This window comes from Lipomyces chichibuensis (genome assembly GCF_038497645.1).
Source record: "Lipomyces chichibuensis strain CBS 12929 unplaced genomic scaffold V1513scaffold_18, whole genome shotgun sequence".
NCBI classification, from domain to species: domain Eukaryota; kingdom Fungi; phylum Ascomycota; class Lipomycetes; order Lipomycetales; family Lipomycetaceae; genus Lipomyces; species Lipomyces chichibuensis.
Genome location: NW_027117470.1, coordinates 249,088 through 272,454, shown reverse-complemented (window position 1 = coordinate 272,454; position 23,367 = coordinate 249,088). Strand labels below are relative to the sequence as shown.

The 23,367-nt window shown below is 46.0% G+C and overlaps 9 protein-coding genes across 9 annotated transcripts; 6 read left to right on the top strand and 3 right to left on the bottom strand.

Annotated features, from left to right (window-relative positions):
* Positions 1–783: 783 nt before the first annotated feature.
* On the top strand, positions 784–2,501 carry V1513DRAFT_445970 (amidase signature domain-containing protein). Its single transcript, XM_066898197.1, has 2 exons — positions 784–1,072; positions 1,123–2,501. Exons 1-2 carry the CDS (start codon positions 878–880, stop codon positions 2,326–2,328), a joined length of 1,401 nt encoding a protein of 466 aa, XP_066753308.1. The 5' UTR covers positions 784–877; the 3' UTR covers positions 2,329–2,501.
* Positions 2,393–4,387, bottom strand: V1513DRAFT_485218 (uncharacterized protein). Its single transcript, XM_066900465.1, has 2 exons — positions 3,819–4,387; positions 2,393–3,769 (listed from the first exon to the last, which is right to left on the bottom strand). The coding sequence occupies exons 1-2, from the start codon at positions 4,292–4,294 to the stop codon at positions 2,518–2,520; spliced, it is 1,728 nt and encodes a 575-aa protein (XP_066753307.1). The 5' UTR covers positions 4,295–4,387; the 3' UTR covers positions 2,393–2,517.
* Positions 4,388–4,842: 455 nt separating this feature from the next.
* V1513DRAFT_464747 (uncharacterized protein) lies at positions 4,843–7,017 on the bottom strand. The gene is made up of 3 exons (XM_066900010.1): positions 6,179–7,017; positions 5,832–6,124; positions 4,843–5,785 (listed from the first exon to the last, which is right to left on the bottom strand). The coding sequence occupies exons 1-3, from the start codon at positions 6,814–6,816 to the stop codon at positions 5,220–5,222; spliced, it is 1,497 nt and encodes a 498-aa protein (XP_066753306.1). The 5' UTR covers positions 6,817–7,017; the 3' UTR covers positions 4,843–5,219.
* On the top strand, positions 7,001–8,842 carry V1513DRAFT_445961 (Metallo-dependent phosphatase-like protein). Its single transcript, XM_066898196.1, has 6 exons — positions 7,001–7,285; positions 7,360–7,528; positions 7,599–7,669; positions 7,728–7,982; positions 8,037–8,175; positions 8,224–8,842. The coding sequence occupies exons 1-6, from the start codon at positions 7,270–7,272 to the stop codon at positions 8,525–8,527; spliced, it is 954 nt and encodes a 317-aa protein (XP_066753305.1). The 5' UTR covers positions 7,001–7,269; the 3' UTR covers positions 8,528–8,842.
* Positions 8,707–10,679, bottom strand: V1513DRAFT_83391 (Pre-mRNA cleavage complex II protein Clp1-domain-containing protein). Its single transcript, XM_066900621.1, has 6 exons — positions 10,529–10,679; positions 10,385–10,471; positions 9,586–10,330; positions 9,275–9,526; positions 9,040–9,226; positions 8,707–8,991 (listed from the first exon to the last, which is right to left on the bottom strand). The coding sequence occupies exons 1-6, from the start codon at positions 10,559–10,561 to the stop codon at positions 8,886–8,888; spliced, it is 1,410 nt and encodes a 469-aa protein (XP_066753304.1). The 5' UTR covers positions 10,562–10,679; the 3' UTR covers positions 8,707–8,885.
* Positions 10,680–11,472: 793 nt separating this feature from the next.
* Positions 11,473–13,065, top strand: V1513DRAFT_445952 (vacuolar protein sorting-associated protein 26-domain-containing protein). The gene is made up of 2 exons (XM_066898195.1): positions 11,473–11,870; positions 11,925–13,065. The coding sequence occupies exons 1-2, from the start codon at positions 11,654–11,656 to the stop codon at positions 12,590–12,592; spliced, it is 885 nt and encodes a 294-aa protein (XP_066753303.1). The 5' UTR covers positions 11,473–11,653; the 3' UTR covers positions 12,593–13,065.
* A 667-nt stretch (positions 13,066–13,732) lies between these two features.
* Positions 13,733–14,537, top strand: V1513DRAFT_425617 (Golgi apparatus membrane protein TVP15; the record flags this gene model as incomplete). The annotated part of the gene is made up of 7 exons (XM_066896131.1): positions 13,733–13,804; positions 13,932–13,969; positions 14,022–14,028; positions 14,075–14,126; positions 14,180–14,248; positions 14,300–14,372; positions 14,429–14,537. 7 exons carry the CDS (start codon positions 13,733–13,735, stop codon positions 14,535–14,537), a joined length of 420 nt encoding a protein of 139 aa, XP_066753302.1.
* Positions 14,538–15,083: 546 nt separating this feature from the next.
* V1513DRAFT_445946 (uncharacterized protein) lies at positions 15,084–19,171 on the top strand. The gene is made up of 4 exons (XM_066898194.1): positions 15,084–15,289; positions 15,361–15,683; positions 15,740–15,880; positions 15,927–19,171. The coding sequence occupies exons 1-4, from the start codon at positions 15,226–15,228 to the stop codon at positions 18,825–18,827; spliced, it is 3,429 nt and encodes a 1,142-aa protein (XP_066753301.1). The 5' UTR covers positions 15,084–15,225; the 3' UTR covers positions 18,828–19,171.
* A 2,212-nt stretch (positions 19,172–21,383) lies between these two features.
* On the top strand, positions 21,384–22,798 carry V1513DRAFT_445943 (uncharacterized protein). The gene has a single exon (XM_066898193.1). It carries the CDS (start codon positions 21,478–21,480, stop codon positions 22,630–22,632), a length of 1,155 nt encoding a protein of 384 aa, XP_066753300.1. The 5' UTR covers positions 21,384–21,477; the 3' UTR covers positions 22,633–22,798.
* Positions 22,799–23,367: the final 569 nt, after the last annotated feature.

The window sequence follows — 23,367 nt, the reverse complement described above, 5'->3', positions numbered from 1 at the left end:
TAAGTTGGGCACTAGAGAAGTTCTGAAACCGATAGAAAGCCAGCTTCTGCGTAAGTGTGTTTTTGATATTAATTATATCATTACTATCGAGGATGGGGGGGAGCCACCTTTACATGCGTACACCGATAGTCTACATTCCTTAACATCCTCATGAGGGATAGATATTCCCGAAAAACATACACAGTTCTCAGCCTCTGCAGAACAGCAGAAGCTTCAATTAATAACAATCCAACATCAACTGCACTCTCCAGTCTCAGAGTAGTTTGTGGGAGGACAATTGACTAGGAATGGATTGGGAAAGGTCCGGACGTTTGCATGATGAAAGCCAATTGCGAATTGCATCAATGGTGTTGTGCTCAGGCAGTGAATTTATCATGAAATATATTGAAGTATTTGTTACCAATCTGGTATTCCATCTTCTTCCCAATATCTGCTTTAGCAGTTACGAACGTTCTCGTGGTTTAATACGAATGGTAAAGGCCGTGTGTTCACGCCACCAAACCCATTACTTCGGGTTCCCGGGGTTGAGCTGAACAATATATGTCCTAAATGACTGTTGCGTATAGATATAAACGCGCTGGCAAACTTAAGCGTCCAATGAAATGACGGTATTTTACTTAATGCTCCACATGGACTTATCAGTGGAGGACAACAGTATTATAAGGGCGAAGTTCGCATTCACCTTGCACGGTATCACTATGAGTAACAGCTGTATGGGCTGGGTGACCGGTGCTGGTGGCCCTAGTGTCTAGCAGACAGCGCCGAGGCAGACAACCGGCGACGGTCCCGTAGACATTTCTTCCTAAATATATATCCGACGCAAATCTTCCTCTGCTCATTTGACGTAGCAATTGACTGCATATATAATATTGGCAAAATGGTTGAAACTATTGGTTGGACTATTCCGCAGTGGCTCGAGGCCCAGCGCGCTAGTTCGTCCGAGGAGGGCCTTGCTCGTATTATCGCTCAGGTCGCGACTTTCAGCAAGGATGATGTTGCGTTCATTACTATCGCCTCAGAAGACTTGTTAAAGACCCAGTGGGAGCAGCTGCAGGCGATTCCTAAGGCTAAGGTTTGTATATATTTGTAATGGGACTTGTTTTACTTGCGCTAATGTCTCAGGAACTGCCACTGTATGGTGTTCCGTTCGCTCCGAAGGACAATATCAATGTCGCCGGTTTCCCGACCACTGTTGCCTGCCCTGCGTTCAAGTACAATCCTACCGAAGACGCCGTCATAATTCAGATGCTCAAGGCTGCAGGTGCCATCCCAATATGCAAGACCAATCTCGACCAGTTTGCGACTGGTCTCGTTGGTACTCGTTCACCATATGGTGCGGTTTCGTCCGCATTCAATTCAGAGTACTGTTCCGGTGGTTCGTCTTCTGGTTCTTCGAATGTTGTCGCCCGTGGTCTCGCGCCTTTCTCTCTCGGAACCGACACTGCTGGTTCAGGCCGTGTACCAGCTATGCACAACAATTTGATCGGTCTCAAGCCTTCTCGTGGAGCATTCAGTGCCACCGGCGTCGTTCCCGCCTGTCGTGAACTGGACTGCGTCTCTGTTTTTGCACAAAATCTTCCCGATGCTAAGACCGTGTTTGATCTCGCCGCCAAATATGATGCAGCTGACTCCTATTCCCGTCCGCTTCCGGATGTCATGCTCCCATCTTTCGGCCCCAAGCCAAAGCTTGCGATTCCCGACGTACCACAGTGGTTCGGCGACACAGAGAATGCTCCACTATGGGAAAAGACACTCGAGGAATTCAGAGCCGCCGGCGTCGAACTTATCCCCTCAGACTTTTCACCCATGTACAAACTCGGTGCCTGCTTATACGAGGGACCCTGGGTCGCTGAGCGGTACACCGTCGTCCGCAAGCTCATCGAGTCCGACCCGGACGCGATGGATCCCACTGTTCGTACCATCATCCAGCTAGCTAACAAATTCTCTGCCGCGGACCAATTCGATTGGGAACACCTCCGCAGGGACCTTGTTCGTGAAATCGAGACCAAATTCGCGGACTTTGAGGGCTTTTTAGTTCCCACTGCCCCGTTGTCGCCAAAAATCAAGGACGTCCAGGCCGATCCTATCAAGCTCAACGCAAAACAGGGGACGTACACTAACTTTGTAAATTTTGCGGATATGGCCGCACTGGCCATCCCCGCTGGATTCAGACAAGACGGCATGCCTTTTGGAGTCACCATCGTCGGACGGAAACACACGGACTACGCATTGCTGGATATTGCTCAGAAGGTCTTGAGCAGCAAGGAGCGCCTTCTTGGTAATTTGGGAAAGAAGTCTGTCGTCAACGTTACTGACGTTGTTTGTTAAATTTGGGCTACAAAGGCATTAATCGGCTTCGAAGTTTTTGGCGATGGACAAAATGTCGCGGCAGTTATTCATTGGTGTAAATAGATTAACCTAATCGTCACATCTTGCATTATCTTACACTACTGTACAGACTTCTTATCCTTGCTACAATTGTCGTGCCAAATGAACCTGTCCACACAAGTGACAAGCTCAACTCTCATTCGAGTTCGAATGAACATGACCCTGTTCCACCGCCTTGCAAATAGCACTAGTCATTTGAGAAATCCCTTGAAGGGTTGCCAAAAGTTGCTCATCCCTCTGCCGCTGCTCCTCCAGTGAACGCTTATACAACGTCACAAATTCATGTAGAATTCCTTCTGCAGATGGTCGCATTCGTTGTGACTGCTGTGGCTCTCGTTGACTCGTGGAGGCTCCTGGAGGCGGCTCCAAAGGCGGAGGATAATCAGTTGTGCTAGGTTGCGTTCCGGCGATTCCGGCATCGTCTTCCTCCCCTGCATACTCTTCATAGTCGCATTCGTCGTCCACCGCCACTGTCGAGGCGCCCTGATCAATTCGACGGCGTTTCATGGCTACAGCTGCCGCTGGATCCAGATCCCCAGAAATAACATCAGCGTTGCGTGTTGCCTGCCGTTGAATCGTAGATGCGACACTCGCACCACGGTTCTGTGGTCGCTGTTGGTTCGGGGGAGGATTACGTGGTGACGGCGCGGATGCAGGATCAAACAGATTTGGCATCTGTGGATAGTAGTTGCCCTGCACATTATTACCAGTTTGTAGTTGCAATGGGATTTGGAACGATTGATGTTGTCGATGCTGTTGTGTTGTGAAATTTGCTGGTGAATGCATGTGCGTGCTGTCGGCCCGCTGCATTGCAGCAGACGAGGAATTGGGATTTGTCTGCGTATGAGGAGAGGTGCCGGATCCCGACTGACGATGACGATACTGCAGCTGCACATATACGTCTTGCTGTTTCTCCATGTCTTGTCGGGAAGCGATGCTACTGATAATCGCGGATTGCGAGGTGGCTTGTGCAGTTGCGCTGGAGGTTATGGACGCCGAGTCGGATATAGGCGTAGCGACAACTGGATTCGATTGAATGCGGGTTATCGTGGTGGGTGACTCTGGTTGCGAATGAACGGGAGATCGCTGTGTCAGCGCCGGCGCGACTGAAACTCTGAAGGTATTCATAAGAGGCGCATCCGACATCGTGAAAGTAGTTGTTGTCGTTGGAACTGGCTGTATTCGTGACTGCAGTACCGAGTAAACTCGCTTTTGAAAATCTGAGCGCTCTATTAGTGGCTCCAGAGCTTCGTACACTATGTCAGATATTGGGGTCATGGATTTGCTGAGATATCGTCGTTGCTCTTTGACTGGGATATCCCACCAGCTCACACCGGCGGGGGCACCAAACAACTTCCCTGTCTGAAAATCTTTGATTCTTCTGTAGTACCAGTTAGTGATGGTAAACCAAAACACGCTAGTAAGCCTACCGATAGGTGACAGTCAAAAACCCAAACTTTTCGTGTAATGACTTTGCTGTCCTCTGGGGATTCATAGCACCCTTGACAAACACGGAATGTACTTTCTCGAAAAATGCATCCGCAGTCTCAGGCTTCTCCAAGGCAGCAGTCATCAACACGGCACTACTGGCGACTGGATTCGGTCCATCAGCTGACCTAGTTCTTGTATTGGCAGCATACACTGAGGCCGTAGTCGCTTCTCTAGCCTCGATCTCGTGACGTTTGCATTCTTTGTAAGATTCAATTAGTGTCAGAATGTCTGCATCGGTCCAATTCCTTCCTGCTGAGCATTCAATTATGCGGAACTTCGAGGTATATGCAAATGGCGCAGTGGTTGTTGGGGAACTTTCGGACGCCCTCTGCTGCGGCTGTCGGTAGGGCGAGAGTGGCTGCTGTTGCATTTGCAAGGTCTGCTCCTGCGGCTGTACAGCCGTTTCCATCTCCATGTTGGATGTTCCCGTTTATGTCAAATCTGGAACCGGTTTAGTTTACATGTCATTGATGCGGGGGTGTACTTGTCTGTCTTGTCTACGGTAACTGGATTCTGGAGCGGCTGTCGGAAGATGCATGTGCGCAATTTGGCGGTAATCTTCTTGGTCCACTAGTACAGAACAGGAAATTATGTCAGGGTATCAGGAAGCCTACCACACTAAGAGTTTATGGCTGCAAGTGTCGCTTAAGTGTGCGCACATTTTCTGCAACCTATGAAGGATAGTCGCCAGAATCTGATTAGAAGTACAGTTGTGGGTATTGGTTCGTGGTGGGTATAGCTCGTATTGGGATTGTTTGTTCAGTCGATCCTTGTTATTAGTCGTTTCGTTCCCGAAGGAACTCAAAGTGCCCATAGGACTGACTGATAATGCGGCGAGATCAAAACAATCAGCAATGATGCTGATACGAAGCGCAGAAGGAGACGATAAGTCAAGCGTAGCAGAATCGGAAGTCTGTAGCGGAAGAGCAGGCTGATATTTTTGATACTGGCGCAAAGAAGATACGGCATGACGTCATTATATTATAGACAGTATAATCATATTGCATGTAGAATTGAAGTTTTGGTTTTTGAATAATATCCAAAACTTAACTATAACCGTGTCATAAAAAAAACCAAGGCCACACATAGCCGGAATTGATATAATAAAAACTGGTGAATCAAAACCATGAGTTGCATACTTCTTAATCTGCAAAGGTCATAATAAAATCTACAAGCAGCAGAATAGTACATAATGGTAAAGCGAAGAGAAAGGATAGGGCAAAGCAATCCGCAAACAAAACAAACCATATTGTAACACATAGCCAAAGGGGTACTGTACATTTCCGTTATGATATCATATACGCACTACCGAACTTGCAATAGTTGACTAATGATGTCTACTACTCCGTCTTCATCTGACCGCTACGAATCTGAGCTAATGTGTCTTCGACAATCTGAAGCAAGCCTTGCGAAGTCGACGACGTCCCTGCATCGCTTCCCTCCATCTGGGATCCTGATCTGCTCAAACCTGACTTCTCAGCACCAACTGCCGCAACATCGACGTGCAATTTCTTCACGCTCCCATTTTGCCTTTGGTCATCTGCTTCCAATTCCCCGTCTCTCATGCGTTTCAATATCCTTTCAATAGAAAGCGGATCGTCCTGCGCTCTAGGCTGTATCAAATCGGATCTAATGCGCTCTTTCCGCCGGCCACCGCCGGGTGTAGCGCCAGTAGTAGCACCATTCTGTGGGGGTAGCGGTACGTCGTCGAGAGGATCATCTGGATTACGTTTTATCCGAGGGTGCACACGACGCATTTGACATTGTCGATCGACAATAACGAGAGCCGGATCGCGGATCTTCTTTTCATTTTCAATATGCCTTCGAGGTGTCCCGGACTTCATAGCCACAGTGTCTAAGAATGTCGCACCAAGTGGAGGATCAATTTCTTGCGGTGGTCGAAATGCTAAGGTTCATTAAAACTAGTCATCTAACAAAGTAATAAGACATACGATATATGGGCAGCGGGTTATCATTCACAAAATCTTCCGCTCTGATCTCACGAGCAGGACCTGGAACGGGATAAGTAAGTGGCGCATATGCCATTGGCGAGTCACTTAGTGGATTGTAGGCTTCCTTAGATGAAAGGCCAGATGAGATCGGTTGAGATTGTCGCGTGCCAGCCGTAATATTTCGCTGAGGTTCGCCTGGCCGATATGAAGGAGTTGTAGTATGGTAGTCTGATGAAGGTACATAATGTGATCTTCGATCGGGAGATACCGACCGCTGCCGGCTCCTAGACCAGCTGGAAACATATTAATATGTATTGAGTAATGGAAGCAGAAGTTTACCAACGTACTATGGATCACTTCGTGAATTCCCGTAGCGTTGACTAGACGCCGGCAGATCTGACGATAATGGAGCATATGAGCTTGGAGCAGGCGGTACATAGCTTCTGTCACTTCGGTCGTCCCTTCTCGGGTACGCAGACGAGTAATATCCTCGCGAGAAAGAGGTTGATGCGGGATGGGAAACACCAGCTGACCATAGTTCACTGGGTTTGTATCCGGCAAAACTCTCCCGGGTCCGTGAATAGGGTTCAGGCGGCGCACCGCTGTATTGGTATGGTGGTCGGGAGGATGACGATGTGGATGAGGACGATGAAGGTGCTGAAGGATTATAAGGCTGTGGAACGTAATGATCATTCCGATCGTAGTATAATGTTGACCGACGGTCATCATGACTTCCCCTGCGATCATTGTATGATTGTCTCTCTATGTACCTCTCCGGTGCATATGCCCCCCTCTCTGCATTGTATCCTCCTCGGTCGTCAAAAGATGACCGTCCATACTTAGCAGATAAAGGAATCGCAGCCATTGGATTCACAGGCGGCGAGTAGATCGAAGTTGATGTGGCAGGCGGCCAGAGTGTTGGATACGGCGCTTGATGCGACGACGCCGGTGGCGATTGCGACCGTTGAGGATAATACGTGCTCATGTTGGCTACAGATCCTCACAACAGTAGGTAGCTGTAGAAGAAGCTCTGGGTAAAACCAGATCGGAACGCGACAATCTGCTGTTATTGATCGGCTTAGCTTGTTACGACGATGATGGACGCGCCTCGATTGAAGGTTAAGGTTAGCGCAGGCATTGCCCTGGCTAGCGGCGTAGAGCTAACAAGCCCTAAATGTCCGTATCATTCGCCAAACAAGCGACCGGATTTGAGAAGATCGTACTAATGATATAGGTTTATTATAGTTTGGTAGATACGGAACATTTCTTTCTGTTCACACCCTGACTTTGGTCGGTTAAGTCACTTGGTTTGCCCGGACGCTAAATTTACACATCCACGTGGTAGTGTGCTCACACGTGAATCATCCCCAATCAACTCGAAACGCATTATCGCGAGACGTCACTATTTCAGCAATAATTTGACATCAGGGGGCCCGGAATGCCGGGATTGACGAGTATGTCTATCGCAGCCTTAGCAAATTTGCTGATAGTTGTTTAATCAGAGTGGATCAAGCTTACAAAGATATAGACGGAGGGACCATTGATCTCGATGGCTGCATTGAGCGTCTCTATAGGCGAGAACTATTAGCCGAATCTGTCGTCGAGGCTGTTTGTGCAAAGGCCAAGGAGTTATTAATAAATGAGAGTAATGTCATACATATAAAAGCGCCGGTGTCAGTTGTAGGCGATATTCATGGGTACGTAATCACTGTGCCGTTTGGCAGAGTATCTACTATAGTTGATAATCATTCTAACGAAACGGCATAGACAATTCTTTGATCTTATAGAATTATTCAGAGTAGGAGGATTCCCGCCTCAAACTAATTATTTGTTTTTGGGTATGTTAAGATAGAGGATATTTGAGATGGGAAGTGATTGACCTTCTCGCCACATTAGGAGATTATGTCGATCGAGGATATTTCAGCATAGAAACTATATCGCTATTAACATGCCTAAAACTGCGATACCCAAACCGTGTGTATTTGGTAAGGGGAAACCACGAATCTCGAGGCATATCCCAAAATTATGGATTTTATAGCGAATGTAAGGCCAAATATGGCAATTCTAACGTCTGGAATTACTTTACGGACATGTTCGACTACTTGACATTGTCAGTGGTGATTGATGACCGTATATTTTGCATTCATGGAGGTATGGTGGTGGCTCACGTTATCATATGAAGGCAGCGTTGCTAATGTATCCTAGGGTTGTCGCCGAATGTGCATTCGATAGATCAAATTAAAGTAGTGGACAGATTCAAGGAGATTCCTCATGAAGGACCCATGGCAGATCTTGTCTGGTCAGACCCTGATCCTGATAAAGAAGACTTTGGGATATCAACAAGGTATGAACATCACATGTTGCTCAAAAATTCATATGCTAATAATCGTAGAGGTGCTGGATATACATTCGGAGCCGAGATAGTCAAGAAATTTCTCCACGTCAATGACATGGTGCACATATTAAGAGCTCATCAGCTATGCGATCAAGGGTTTCAAGTTTTGTTCGATGACCGTCTTTCGACGGTTTGGTCTGCTCCTAACTACTGTTATCGTTGTGGTAATATGGCGTCTGTTCTTGAAGTCAGTGATAGTGGCGAAAGGACGTTTAATGTGTTTGATGCTGCTCCGGAGAACGAGGAGTATCGAGAACAGCAAGCATTACAGCACAATACCATGACTGAATATTTCTTATAGTGTTTTACATGACATGCATGTTGTGTGGTACTCCTAGGCTGTGTGTGTACGGTGACTCATTCTTGGCGCAGGGATTCGTTTTATGTAGTTTTAATTACGCATACGTTTGTTTTCGACGGAAGATTGTATTTATATGTTCATTTACGATGGGAGTTGTGAACACTTTATTTGATTTATATCGCAGTTGCATTGATGATGTCATATGGGTTTGCACGGTTACTGTACGAAATTTTGATGTTTCCTGCATATATATTACATTGTAGGTCCTTTGAGTCTTACCGCTGTCTTATTGTACAATACAAGCACATCTATAAAGTTACAGTTTCCAAAGAAACGGCAAAATTTCCGTTTCTGATCGTTATTCTAGATAATGGTACGATCCCATGAAAAGCACCTGCGATGGCAAGCGGGCTTGAATCGGCATTAAAACCTTCACTTTCTTCTTGGTTTCATCAATATCCGATCTATACACGTTAGAGACAGAAACGTCATAGCAGTCAGTCGCGACTTACATATTCACGAAGCCCATTACGCTCGCTTCCGCGATGTCATCCTCAGAGTCCTTTGCACTCGCATATAGCACCGCCAAAATCGCGTTCTGTAAAGCGGGTGATACCTCGACCTTAGTAACTAGTGAAAGCAATGCCGTTGTCTCGTCGGACCCTATTGGCAAAGCTGATGAGCTTACCAGATGTGACTCTGTATATGAGTTAGTTACAAGTTGAGGTCAGAGCTTCTGGAACTTACGTTCGCTACGTTTATATACAGTAAGAGCAGAAATATCTGCGGTAATTGTAAAGGCAGACAACGCGGTTTTCGGGGGTCCGTAGAAGTACTGCTTTATCATGCGTCGTTGTATAGATCTCAGATATGTCGCATCGTGCTCAACGACTCCCCCAGATCGTTGGACTTTCACAACTGTAATTTGTTTCCTCGGCTGATATCGCTTCAAAAGGTCGTTATATAATCGTTCATTTCCAATAGTCACAATGACGTCGACTACTCTTTCATTAGCCATTTCACTCATATCGGCATTCGAAACGGAAATGCGTGCAGACCAGATAGATCAGCGACAATGGAATCAATTAGATCATAGCCCACTTTCTGGTCTATTATACCTGCAGCATCAATAATACAGCCTGAAACTCGTGCCCTATGATCCATTGCCAATCGTGACGAAATCGCAATTGACAACCGCGAAACCAGAGATTTGTAGAACCGAATATTATCGGTTGGTGAATCCGATCCAAAATAGTACGCTGTTGGATTCTTAGGAGGAACATGCATTGGCCCTGTCGTAGCACTTGATCCCCACGATTCTTCTTCCTCAACGTCCATCATTGTCGAAAATGAAGCCGCAGAAATAGTACCTGGAAGGCTTAGCATTCCCTCCTTTGGGTCCAAACTGACGACCATTGGACTCCGACCCATCTTCACGGCGTACGCTGTTAATATTTTAGCAAGTGTAGTTTTCCCTGAATTCCGAGAACCTATAATCAAAACCCGTGGTCCTTCTCCTTCTTCGGCAGATCCGAATTGGCCGATGTCAACCTCTTTCATTACTTCTTTCCTGTAATGTGCATCCTTCTCTGCGGCCTGCATTCGTAGCTTCTCCAAAGCAAAGTGTAGATTTGCATAGCTACTCATGACTGATTCTTCAGATATATATTCCGCCATGGGGTCCCCTGACCATTCGAATCGGCAGCCTCGCCAGGTGAACATGCTCAATTTCGTGGCCGTAAATGAGTACGTTCGACCAACTGCAAGCTCCGTGCCAAAGATCTCTGCAATCCCTTGCAGCACCTATACGGAATCTATCAGTAACCGCTCAGTAAAATCAGAATCGACCTAAGTTACCTTGAGTGTGACGATCGAATCAAGTCCTACCTCGAATCGCCATTCAGTCTCAGGTCGGAGATCCACTGTGGTGGTAGTAACGCTAGACTAATAGAGCTTCAGTCAGCACAAAACTTGACTAGCAGTACAGTTGACATCATCTACCTGTCCAGCAGAGCTTAGGCCTGGAAGATCCATTGCTGCGGTCTTGATCGAATGTTTACTCCTTTTCGAACGCGGCGCTAATTGTGCCCATTGCGATGTGCAAGCAGTTAGCAGTTAGCAGTTTAAAGTTTAACGGTTCACTAAAAGGCTAACAACCTTCTACCATTCTTTCGAATGGCGCAGATTCATAAAAATTTTCTCTACTATACTGAAACGCCAAACGCCGTGTGCCGGTTGGCAAAATTCCTCGTATATGGAGATTTGGAAAATGAGATCTAGAATTCTTCTATTTTTTTATTACATTATGCTTTGCGCGTTAATAAATTAATTTTCCAGGACTTTTGCATGAAAATATGCCACCGACCACAAATTCGAGGCACAACGAATTCGCGGCTCCTAATGGAATTTTCAGAATAATGAATCCAATGACGATAGATTATGACATTCACACTATTTGAGATGTGAAATGACGTCTGTGATGATTGCACAAATCATTTTCTTCACTTTCCGAGGAATATTCATTTATTCTGTCGTCGCGATGCTAGAAATCTTGACACCCAAAACTTGATTACAAACAATGATTGTCGCTTTTCCAATGACTATCCCTCAAATTGGTGTAAACGGTTTGTCAGAATGCGACGCACGGCGCGAGAGGACTAGTTGAGCAATGTGAGTAGAATTCAAAAATATAGACAATGCCGTGATAAGGATATACTGTATAATTTGCCATTGAGCAGTTATCATTGCCACGTTTAGCAATTTCAACTTAAAGCCAGATATATATGATTGCATTAATATAAATAATCATGACAACTTAGCTTGGCCAAGATTGAACGATTTACTAAATGAACCCTAACCCTTGCTCTCACGTGCTCTTGTAGAGTGACTCGTTTGCAAACCTTCACGTCAGCAGCGTTATCTAGCATCCGACTGCAAAGGCACTCAGGACAGCCTCACCCACGTACCAACGTTATCAGTATCGTGCAACAATTGCAAGATACCAGTTTGTCAGTATCTAGACATTGATACGGTTGCCACATTCCTTCGTTGGCAAACTGAACCTGATATCGTAATTGACGCAAACAGGTTAAGCGGACGAGATAATTACCACAGCGGCATTGCATAATGGCTCTCTTTTTCAAATCTCCGCTCGACATCGAAATTCGCCTTGACAGCGAAGACCAGCGAAAGCACGTTGATGTGCGTCTGGACAAGCGACGCAAGGAGAAGGTGCCATTGTTTGTAGACGGAGAAACTGTAAAGGGTACAGTCACTGTCAGGCCCAAGGATGGACGTCGTCTTGAGCATATTGGAATTAAGGTCCAGTTTATCGGAACTATCGGTATGTATTTGTGTGACATTATATAGAGTGGCTTCTGGCTTACGGCTACTATAGAGATGTTCTCGGACAGAGGAAATACCTATGACTTTCTTACATTAGGGCAGGAACTAGCTGCGCCAGGTGAACTTCAGCACCCAGAATCGTTTGACTTTGAATTTAAGAATGTTGAGAAACAGTTTGAAAGTTACAATGGTATTAATGTTCGATTACGATACTTTGTTCGCGTGACAGTTGGCCGCCGGATGGCGGACGTTATTCGTGAGAAAGATCTTTGGGTGTACTCTTACAACATCCCGCCAGATACGGTTAGCACTATCAAAATGGATGTCGGTATTGAAGACTGTTTGCACATTGAGTTCGAGTACTCAAAATCCCGATACCATTTGAAGGATGTTATTGTTGGACGTATTTACTTTTTGTTGGTTCGATTGAAGATTAAGCATATGGAGCTATCCATTATCAGACGTGAAACTACCGGTACTCCACCAAATCAGTACAACGAGAGCGAGACTTTGGTCAGATTTGAAATTATGGATGGCGCACCTGTTCGCGGAGAGACAATTCCGATTAGATTGTTCCTAGGTGGATTCGACCTGACTCCTACATACAGAGATGTCAATAAGAAGTTCTCTACCCGCACATTCTTGTCACTCGTTCTCATCGACGAAGATGCGCGTAGGTATTTCAAGCAGAGTGAGATTGTGTTGTATAGACAACCTTAAGTAATCGCATTTGTAACTTTTTGTTTTATATGATAATATTGTACTTTTGGATTACCTTGCGTAAGATGGGTTCATGAGTGCATGTAATATTGTGTGTAATGGGGTGATTTCCGTTGCTTCATTTACTGTAATTTGAAATGATAACTGACATATCTTTCGCAATGAATGTGAATGCCCTGATGATTTCTCTTGGTCAACTACATGTTTACACAATGCTGCACTTCGAAGCATATTCAGAATTATAGATGCATCTAATGGGTGTATGTGTAGCCACATCGCCCGCCAATGATGCTCATGTTGCGCAATTGAGAATTCTGGCAGTACAGCTTCTTGTTTATCAGATTTTCTATTGTTGTAGGCGTGTAGATACTGGAAAGAGTCTGGTGCGATTGATTTAGAGATCGTTCAGCTCGGACTGCTGGTCTATAAGGGAGAAATATTTGGTGATGCGGGATTGTTTGTCTAGTAATTACTGATTTGATCCCGAATGATCCTAATGCTGAGCAATTAGGTAGTGCTGGATTTTGTCGGTGCTCACCTCTTAGTAGGTGGAGTAGGCATTCGAGAATCAAATGTTCCAAACTGTTGTGCATTTTATTTAGTCTAAACGTAACTGAAGTACCTTGCACCATGCGAATCATATTACCCACCACCACTAGCAATTTTAATTGATCAAATTTAGTTAACTTCTTAGTAAATAGTAATAGTGCTGTACTTCCATGTTTTGTGATACCCGTCCGGTATGCCGCGGTTAGGGTAATTGAGCCATTTAGACTCCTTGTATCAGCTTAATCGGATGTCCTTTTTCTGAGGTTAGACTAAATGCACCATACCAAGTTTAAGCACTAGATTCCATTTAGATAACATAGCTACGATAATCTATGAACGTATAATTGCAAACATATTCTCTAACGTCGTAAACGCATCTCCATGATGGTGTTATGTTGTTCGATCAAGGTAGATGGCCCGAAATAGTTTAGCGTAACACAAAGTCGCCGCTGCACCGTCGCCGGAGCCGGTTTGCAGTCGTCGTCGCCGTCCACTTTAGGCTGGGTCTTCACCACTAAACATAAGTTTTCAAGATATACGTCTGTGTACTGCCTATCGAATAATCTGAAGCAAATTTAGATAACAGTAGCAATGGGTTTCTTTGATCAGGATAGTTTTGCGAGTCCGTTTAGAATCGTCAATCTCGTCATTGGCGCTCTGATGGTAAGTCTTTTTCCGACGATGAGTGTCTCGTGCAAGCATTTACCTGCGCATCTCGACCACTCAATTGAACACGGCGGCAATTTCGTAAGAGTAGAACCTATTACTCTAACATCTAATCTTGGTGTAGGTCTTGGGTGGTATTGCGTCCTTCTTCCCTCTGGGATTGTGAGTGACCCTCCTATTTAGTTTAGTTTCCATATAGTAACATTGTCTTTAGCCGTACGGTACGCGAAAGCCCATGGAGCTACTTAAATAATATTAATATTGTAGGTTGTCCTCGCTATTTACACGATCTTGTTCGGTGCTCTAGTTATAACTGCCGGTGAGTTTCGCAGCATTTATCATGTCACTAGAGTGGGTGCTAATTCAACGCAGAGTTCTCTATGCCCAGCCAGATTGCTCGATACGCCTCATTCCTGATGTCGTTCATTGGGCGTGGACTTTGTATGTCGCTGCTCTCTCAAGCCGTTTGCGATAGGTACTAATCATGCCAAGTCTACATATTCATTGGTGCTCTGATTCTTGCTCCTGGGGCGCTGAGAATAGTTGGAGGTAGTGTCGTCATGCTGTAAGCACCCGTCTCTGGTTATGCAATAAGTCCAGTAAAGCTCACGCCGTTATTAGTGTTGGTGCTATTTTCATCGTCCTCGAGTTCACTCCATCAATAGAACCGCCAACCAATATGCGCGGCGACGAGCCAGGATACGAGGCTCCAGTCGGCGAGACTGTCTAAGTCAGCAAACATACATTAAAGCAGAATACTTGATGCTAGAAGGTTTATGGTTCTATGTCAGCTTTGGATTTGAGGCGAGTTCATCATATCCTACATGTAACATAACAAGTACAAGGAGTGTGCATCGTCACTTAACACACATAAATCACAAACAGAGGCTGATAGGTGACATTATGGAGTATTCGTGGGTCATAAGTAAAAGTGAAATTATTGTCTTTTGGTCTATTTTATGGTGCCTGTAAATTTCATATCTTTGTATCATTTCTGACTTCACGTATGTGGATATTTCATTCTTTTATACATATATTTATTTCTATTACTTCATTTGCATTGGTATTTGTTGGCCACTCTTTCAATCTGCTGGGAGATAGTTATAATCGTAATGGTGTGACCGAAAACCTCTGGGGACACTATCGAGCTTATTGAAATTTAACATAACTACCTAATAAGGTTTGAAGTTATCGGAATCTGTACTAGTGGAACAAATTTATTATGATAACTGCAAAGCGTGCATTAAGAAATAACTCTAACGTACCTTGGCTCTGCAGATTCGTCATGAGCCGCGTGTCGTCACGGCAATCTGAACCGCGACCGGGGCAAAATTCCGACTCTCTGAGGCTTAGCTCTCGAATACCGGAAAAGAAATACATACACTGGGATATACGAAGGGATCCTACTTTCCTAAGTGATGGGCACTATAGCCAGTAGGCCGGATGAAACCGGCAGTGTATATCTGGCGGATCAAGCTCGGTGTGAGTAGGCTAAATATGCGCTTGAGATTTGGCTTCAGGCATCTGGTGACAGCGACTAATATATTCTGCAGTTACCATTACGAATATTCTGATTCAGAATCTAGATGGACAGTCTATAGTGCGGATATCGCCTACAACAGATGGCCGGACAGCTGTTCTGGTTAGGGATGAGAGTTCGCCAATGGCCGAATTCGTCCAAGATCTTGAACCACAAAGTATCACACCGATTCTGCCGAAACTGCTGAACGAAGGTGGATTAGTATTTAAATTTTCTCTGTTGATAAATAAGGCAAAATTTGAGGGGCTCTCATTGAATGGATTAACGTTTCTGAGCTCGACGACCAATCAAGCCGTGGATGTGATGCTTACAAAGGAGCTACAGTCTGATCCCAATGTCAGTTTACTCTGAATATTTATAGATATCGTCTGATGCTAATTCTGAGTGTATAGATGCAAAACAGGGAGAACGTCGTGTTTATTGGAGATTATACGTCTAAGGATGCTGCCGAGATTGAGCTCGACTGGACGTGGACATGGAAGCCGCCGAGCGACATTAATGATCGGTTTAATGGGTGGAGAAATACGTGCTGTGTATGTATTATGTTAATATGGAGTTAGCATGGTCTAATAATCACAGTTCGCTGAGTACAGCAAACGTGATCACAAGCTCAGTATACTCGCGCGATTTTCTTTTTGGGTTCAAGATACCTCGAAATCTATATGGACGATTCCTCGTTCACCTCGAGAATTGATTTTTGAACAGTTCCGATCACCACCTTCCGTGACTGACACGCTTTCACCATTGGAACTACTACCGAGTGTAAGGCTCTCGAATGATCTCAGTCCGGGCGATCCGGGAATATTATTTTTTCCTGAGACTAAAAGGGGTGCGCCTCCATCTAATGACGGTGCCTCAGTTCCTGTCGCCTCGGGATCGGTTCCAGCTACAGCTCCAGTAACGTGTGTACCACCGGCACCGGATGATCTCTCACAACCAGAGGATGGTCCGCTATTTCGCGCCACCGTTGCATCGCTAGAGAAGAAGACCGCATCAATGAAGAATTTGGTCAAGCGCTTGCTGAAGCGAGCTATACAGGCATATGACACGCAAGCACATTATTGTGAATCATATGCTGCATTCCTAGACAATCTCCGTGACACCGCTAATGGTCTTCCGTCGTTTCAGCCGCCAGTCGATCATTACTTCAACGTCGTCGGTAGGGACTTACTGAGATTCGAACGCCAGAGCTGTATTGATTTGCAGACATTTGTCATTGAGCCATTGAGACGATTATATGATGTCGATATCAAGGCTGCAGAAGCCAAGAAGAGGGAATTTGAGGATGACTCCCGGGAGTACTATTCATGGCTAAGCAGATACTTATCTACGAAGTACGACGCAAAGGGCAAGAAAAAAACAGAGAGTAATTCAAAATATCAAGATAAGCGGAAGAATTTTGAGCTAAAGCGTTTCGACTATTATTCATACATTCAAGACTTGCATGGTGGACGGAAGGAGCAAGGAGTATCGTACCAGCTAAGTGCCTATGCTGATGCGCTGTTAAATCACTTTCTTGTCGCTTCGAAAGCGGTCCAGCTTGCTAAGCCGCAAGTTGACAGTATGGTTTTATCTATGAAGAAAAATCGCGAAGCATGGAGTATACGCCGCACAGAACGCGAAGAGAGACGTCGTGCGTTGGAGATGTCTTCTATGCCGGAGCCAGTTATGGCGGCCATGAGTGGCACTCCTACTCCGGAAAATGGTCCTGGGCACCGTCGAAAACAATCTGAGGGAACCCAATTAGAATCTCGAGATCAATTGCCACCTCTCACAACCACTATGTCTGGCAACTCTGCGGGCGGTTATGGATTTGCAGTATCTCCATCACCACAGCAGAGATTTAAGGGCATTCGAGAAATTGAGGAAAAAGATGGAGACTCTGATGCAGGTCGTCGCAAAGAAGGATTGCTGTGGGCAATGTCACGACCAGAAGGCCACTCGGATCCGCGAAACCTTAATAAACCTGGCTGGCACAAGTTTTGGGTGGTTCTGGCTGGTGGCCAATTATGCGAATATTCCAATTGGAAGCAGTCATTGGAACTTCATAATGATCCGATAAATTTAAAAATGGCCACAGCTCGCGAGGCGCGAAGTACGGATCGGAGATTCTGTTTCGAGGTTATCACACCTCAGTATCGACGAATTTATCAGGCAACATCTGAAGAGGATATGTTTTCTTGGATTAACGTGATCTCCAACGCTATTACGAGCACGTTGGAGGGCACAGGTTCCATGCGCGCAGTCCCAATTTTTTCTTCTGATTCGAGTGCCAGCAGCGCACCAAGCGGCAGCGCGGACATGTTGTTTACGAAACCACCAACGACTCCAACAGCTCGACGAGTAAGTCCAATGAATGGCAACACGCATAAGCAGACGCGTGCACCTCGTGTATATGCATCCGATGACAACGATGACGCTGAGGCAGGAACGCAACCTCTTTCCGCTGTGTCCTCCAATAGTCAGAACTCTACTCTCCATGAGTCTACCGAAACACTTATTCACAAATTACGCGACGCAGACCCGAACAACAGTATATGCGCGGACTGCGGGGCCACGGCGAAGGTAGAATGGGTCTCAATTAATTTGATGGTCATTCTCTGTATCGAATGTAGCGGTCTCCATCGATCTTTGGGCACACATATCTCGAAGGTCCGAAGTCTTACCCTTGATACAGTGTCATTTACGCCTGATCTTGTCGATGCGTTACTAGCCATCGGTAACACAAAAGCCAACTCAGTGTGGGAAGCTATGCCATCAGCAGTCGAAGCGAAGGCTATTCTACTTACCGTGTTAGCGTCTAATCACCAGACTCCTGTGGTTCAACAAGCGGCGTCAAGCACGCAGCCAACGCAATTAAGTAGTGTCAGCGCTTCGTCTAGGCAGGCACGCCTGACGTTTATCACAAAGAAATATGTCGATCGCGCATTTGTTTCGCCTGTACCACAGCCAAATTTGGCGCTTCGATCCTCAGTTGTGAGACAAGACATTTTGGAAGTTTTCAGAGCACTTGCGTTTAACGCCGATTGTAATGCAAATACTCCTGTATCATCTTCAGCATCGTCCTCGTCTTCTTCCTCTGTGTCGTCATCAATAGGGCCTGCGTACACGATCTTTATGACGGCCCTCGTACACGCACCGAAAGATTCTCAGACGTTCCCGATCGCGGAGATCTTGGTGCAACACGGTACACGCGTTCCAGACGATTTGCCCCCAGAGGTTAGGTTATCTGGAATTGCAACGGACTATTGGCACAGGAAATCTGGTCGCAAGACCGTGGATGTGGTTCCAAGTACACCCGTGGTGAGCTCGTCAGAATTTGCGAGTGGAAGCCCAATTACCCCAGTCTCTTTGGCAGCAAATGATGGCAGCAGACCGTCAGGGCCGACATTGCCGATGCAAGACCAACTAAGCCGATTACAGAGAAAATTGAGTGTCGGATCATCACGATTGCACGCACACACTTCCAAGCACGACTAATTTCATTTCATGATATAATCTTAAGTTCGAACTTGTAATTTTGTATACTACTTTTGGGAAGGTTAATACCGCACACGATTGTCTATTTTTGTTTTTGTAATTTATAATGCGGGTATGGGATGGATTGTGGTAAAGACAATCACTTAATGGCTAATTAATATTTGTATTCATTTGATTACCTACTCGCTGGATACCGATATTGGAATCACATAGCGTAGGTTGTAGTACTTGCGAGGTTATTTCTAGTACACATTTCATGCATAATACCTGCACCGATTCCGGGTCAGGTCGAAATATTATATTCCCGTCGAAAGTAGCAAATTCGAATGTGTAATTCTTCATCCATCGGGCCTTGTCGGCTCCCTGAGAGTCATCTAGTCCTGGACAACCTTATCATCTTTGGCATTTCAGATTTGAAAGTCGTCGATAGGCAGCAACGAATCTTTCAAAGCAAAAGGGTAGAGGTCTGCCACTGAGATCAATACTATCAGGTAGACCTTGCTGACGACATCTGAAATAATTTCTGCAGTCCCGCAGTAGAGAAGCAAAATGAATATTAACATTCGAGGTCATCTGCTGCGTAATCAGGCTACTATTCCGTGGCAACTAAATCGCTCGCTACCGGACATTTCGCAACGTCCACATTACGGACTCAGATTAGATCAATGTAGGCTCTCTATGGCGCTATTTCAGTGAATAACTGGAGGACCATATCTATATCAATTATTGGACGACAGTCATGAATTGCGGCATCATTTATTTTCATTATTGCAAACTGGATGACACGCTACTACAATTCAATTGCGGACTGCAGGTGCTCATCGCACGACTTGAATTTTCCGGCAGGACCATCGATATGCAAATAGGCAGTATGGCTGGCGATTATGGACTGGTTGCTAGCTTGATGATACGTCGATAAAGAAGGCACTGGCCACAAAATCGCGTCTCCTAAATTATTAGGGCTCGTTCGAATGCGGATATCCGCCAAATCTGGGTCTATCCGCCATCCGTCATCCGTCATCCGCCGTTACAAGAATGGCGGATATGTATTCGACATTCCTATCCGCCTAGCTAAGTATGGCGGATAATTATTCTAGGCGGATATTTTGGCGGATACAATCCGCCATATCCGCCATCCGTGGACAGCCCTATATATTTTATGGTCCGGTGAATTCTCAATTCTGTAGCTCTTGACTCATTAAATATGTCACGTTATGTCACGTCAAAAATCCGCCAAATGAGCGCCAACGAAGATTTAGAGCTTACACCCTAACCCGCTGATAGATTTGGGGTAGCTGAGCAGGAACAACTTCGAGGACGTATTAACCACCAAGGTGGCAGAGCGAGTCTGTCTTCGGGAGAATAGAAAATACCAACTGCCCTGGCCTCGGACTTTCGAAATATCAGTTACTCACTTACCTTGTACGTGAGATCGGTTTGGACGCTGGCCTACCTCTAATAATAATGGATTGCGTATACTGGGGATAAATTCATTGATTAGATGCTTTAAATAGTTATATCATATTTTGCTATTTAATGGAGCCTTTCTTCGAAAACTGTGAAAATTGCTTCTTAACAGGTCAAATTAATTGTGCCGCGACTGTGCGAAAGTTAGCACAACAATCATTGATATTGAGTCAGCAGTACCATCGAGTGTAGAAATAAATTAAAATTTCTTGTTAAATAAATTGAAAAGTTGTGTCAAAAAAGAAAGATTCTTTGTAAATGTTGCCGGGCCCACAATTTAAGTGGGGGCGACGTTGATATTATCCGCTGCCGTACTACTTGTCACTGTTATCTGCCTTCGAACGGCCCGGCTTCAACCACAAGCTATTTCGCACGAAACTGGGTAAGCAAGAGGTCCTGCTAATTCTAGTCTCCTCCCACTCCATCTCCAGGTTCGAATTAATTGTCCTTCTCAGTAATCCCATAAATTATGCACAGCCAGAATCTCCACAGGGACATGCACCAGCCATCGCCGACGTTTTCCTGCGCTTTTAATGGCGCCGAAGCGATGTGCGACCCCTCGACCATCCAGGGCGTGTGTGCTGAATGCTGCTGCTGCTTCGATACGACGTGTCTGGACGAAATTCATTGTGACTTTACGCCTTGCACGGACGAGCACCACGACGACTGCGAAGGTGTTAATTGCCATATCGGTGGCTGCGACGATGCAAAATGCGACATGGCGTGTGACGTGCCGCACTGCGGACTCGAACCGTCGGGATTGTCGGCGAAGGGAGACACTTGCTTGATGTGTTTGAGGACTATGTGGCCGGGGTCGGCAAGGAGTGCTGCGTCGCCGACGTCGATGACTTCAGTGTGCTCGTCAGTTAGCCAGAGTCCGGTGTCGACACCAGTCCCTTCGCCCCAGCAGGAAGATGGGAAATACTGTCACTGGGGCGACGACTGTAAATTTGTCTTCACTTCGCCATCCGATCTGGATGAGCATTTGAGGACTTCTCATATTTCTTTTTTACGGAATCAGGACATCCAGCAACAACCGCAGCGGCAGCAGCAGCAACAACAACAACAACAACAACAACAACTTGAGCATGCGCTTCCGCATTTACAGGTTCAGGTTAGCGCGGCAAATGTGAGCTTGCCGTGTCGGTGGGATTCGTGTACGGTCACGGCTGAGGAACTTGACATGCTGCTTAATCATGTCAAGAACGACCATATGGGCGGTAGTGTTGAGGCTCCCGCTGCTTCGGTGATTTCAGTAGATACAACGGCTGCGCCGGTAATCGTTAATCCTGATGCAGTATTACAGTGTCATTGGAACCAGTGTTCTGATGCATATGTCGATCCGAATGCGGTGGATGCACATATTCTAGGACATATGTCGAGATTGGCGGATCCCCTGCATTGCGAATGGGACGCATGCAATTTTACGACTCTCACGTCTAACTCCCTTGTCTCGCACGTTGTGCACGATCATGTACTCGCTCAACAAGAACAAGAACAAGTACAACAGATCTCACACCAGCATTTGCAATTGCGGGCACACTCACACCATCAGCGGGGCCACGGGCATCGCCCACTGCAGCCTTCTCATTCACACACAGATTCCAGAGTGGAATCCAAGAACCACCACAAATGCCTGTGGTTAACAGACGGCAGGTCATGCGCGCAAAGCTTCTCATCTACACAGGACCTCTCCGAGCATATAATCGCGTCACACGTCGGCTCTCGCAAGCAGGAATACACGTGCACGTGGAGCGGATGCGAGCGAAGCACCCGCCCGTTCCAACAACGCCAGAAAATTATTCGTCATTTGCAAATTCATACGCATAACCGGCCGTTTGAGTGCAGTCATTGCGGACGGAGGTTCGCAGAGCAGTTAGTTCTTACTCAACATATGCGCGTGCATTCGGGTGAGAGGCCCTACACTTGCAAAGTATGTGGGAAACGGTTCGCAGCGAGTACGGCGTTGTCGGTGCACCTCCGCACGCACACGGGGGAGAAGCCGTTGACGTGCAAGTGGCCAGACTGCGGGAAGACCTTTTCTGAGTCGTCGAATCTTGCAAAACATATGCGCACTCATACAGCTGATAGGAGATTCAAGTGCGCAATTGAAGGGTGTAAGAAAGACTTTTTGCGTCACGACCAGTTGGTGCGGCATATGCGCACGCATGCGAATGGTTCAGACAGACAATGGAGGGAAGCTCGTAATGGACATGCGAAGGTGCCGGTCAAGGCAGAGATTGCGGGACAACATAATATACTGAAACTTGAGGAAGGCAAGATACCGGCAATTGGTAACTGTTGCACATTGGAGACTGGACTCGGCATAGAGATATGAAGCGTTTTTCCGAGGTCGTTAATCACAAAAGTTGGGTTTTTTCGGAGTTTGCTTGGATAGATATTGAGGGTATTGATGCTAATTGAGTGCGATTTTGCAATGCGATCTTTCTGAGATACATATGTAGCAGGAAGGAGAAGCTAGTGAATGGATAAATAGTACTATACACCGGTTCCCAGTTACACCCCATTGCGCACTGGTTTCGTCGTCTTTTTCCAGCCGAAATTATGCAGCACTGATGTCCGATACTAGCATGTGTCGAGTAGTTGTACGCAACCTCAGCCATCGGAAGCAACTCGACCCAGTCATCCTGCTGATAAGCGGTGAAAGCGCGGAGGTACTCTTCAACGGTCTGGTTCTACGTATCCGTTTGCCAGTCGTTGTGAGTGAAACGAAGTAGATAGATCACGTTCCACTCCGAGTAATGTGCATAAATCGGTCCATAACTTCCAAGATGAATAATGAGCCACCGTCCGGCAATTTCGGGAACAAGTCAACAGATGCGGAATAAAGCGAACGACGATGGAGTATGCGATGCCACAATTGACAATTCCTCTCCCACTTTCGCTTATATGTCACAGTGCCGCTACCGATGAACAGTAGAAACTGCCAGCCAACAATAATTCCAAAAGCAGCCGATATATCAAAGTGCTAAAAATGGCATTGTCGCACTCGGCTCGTACTCGGCTAAACTCTGCGCCACTGACGTAGGCGGAGGCGGTGCATCGTGTGAAG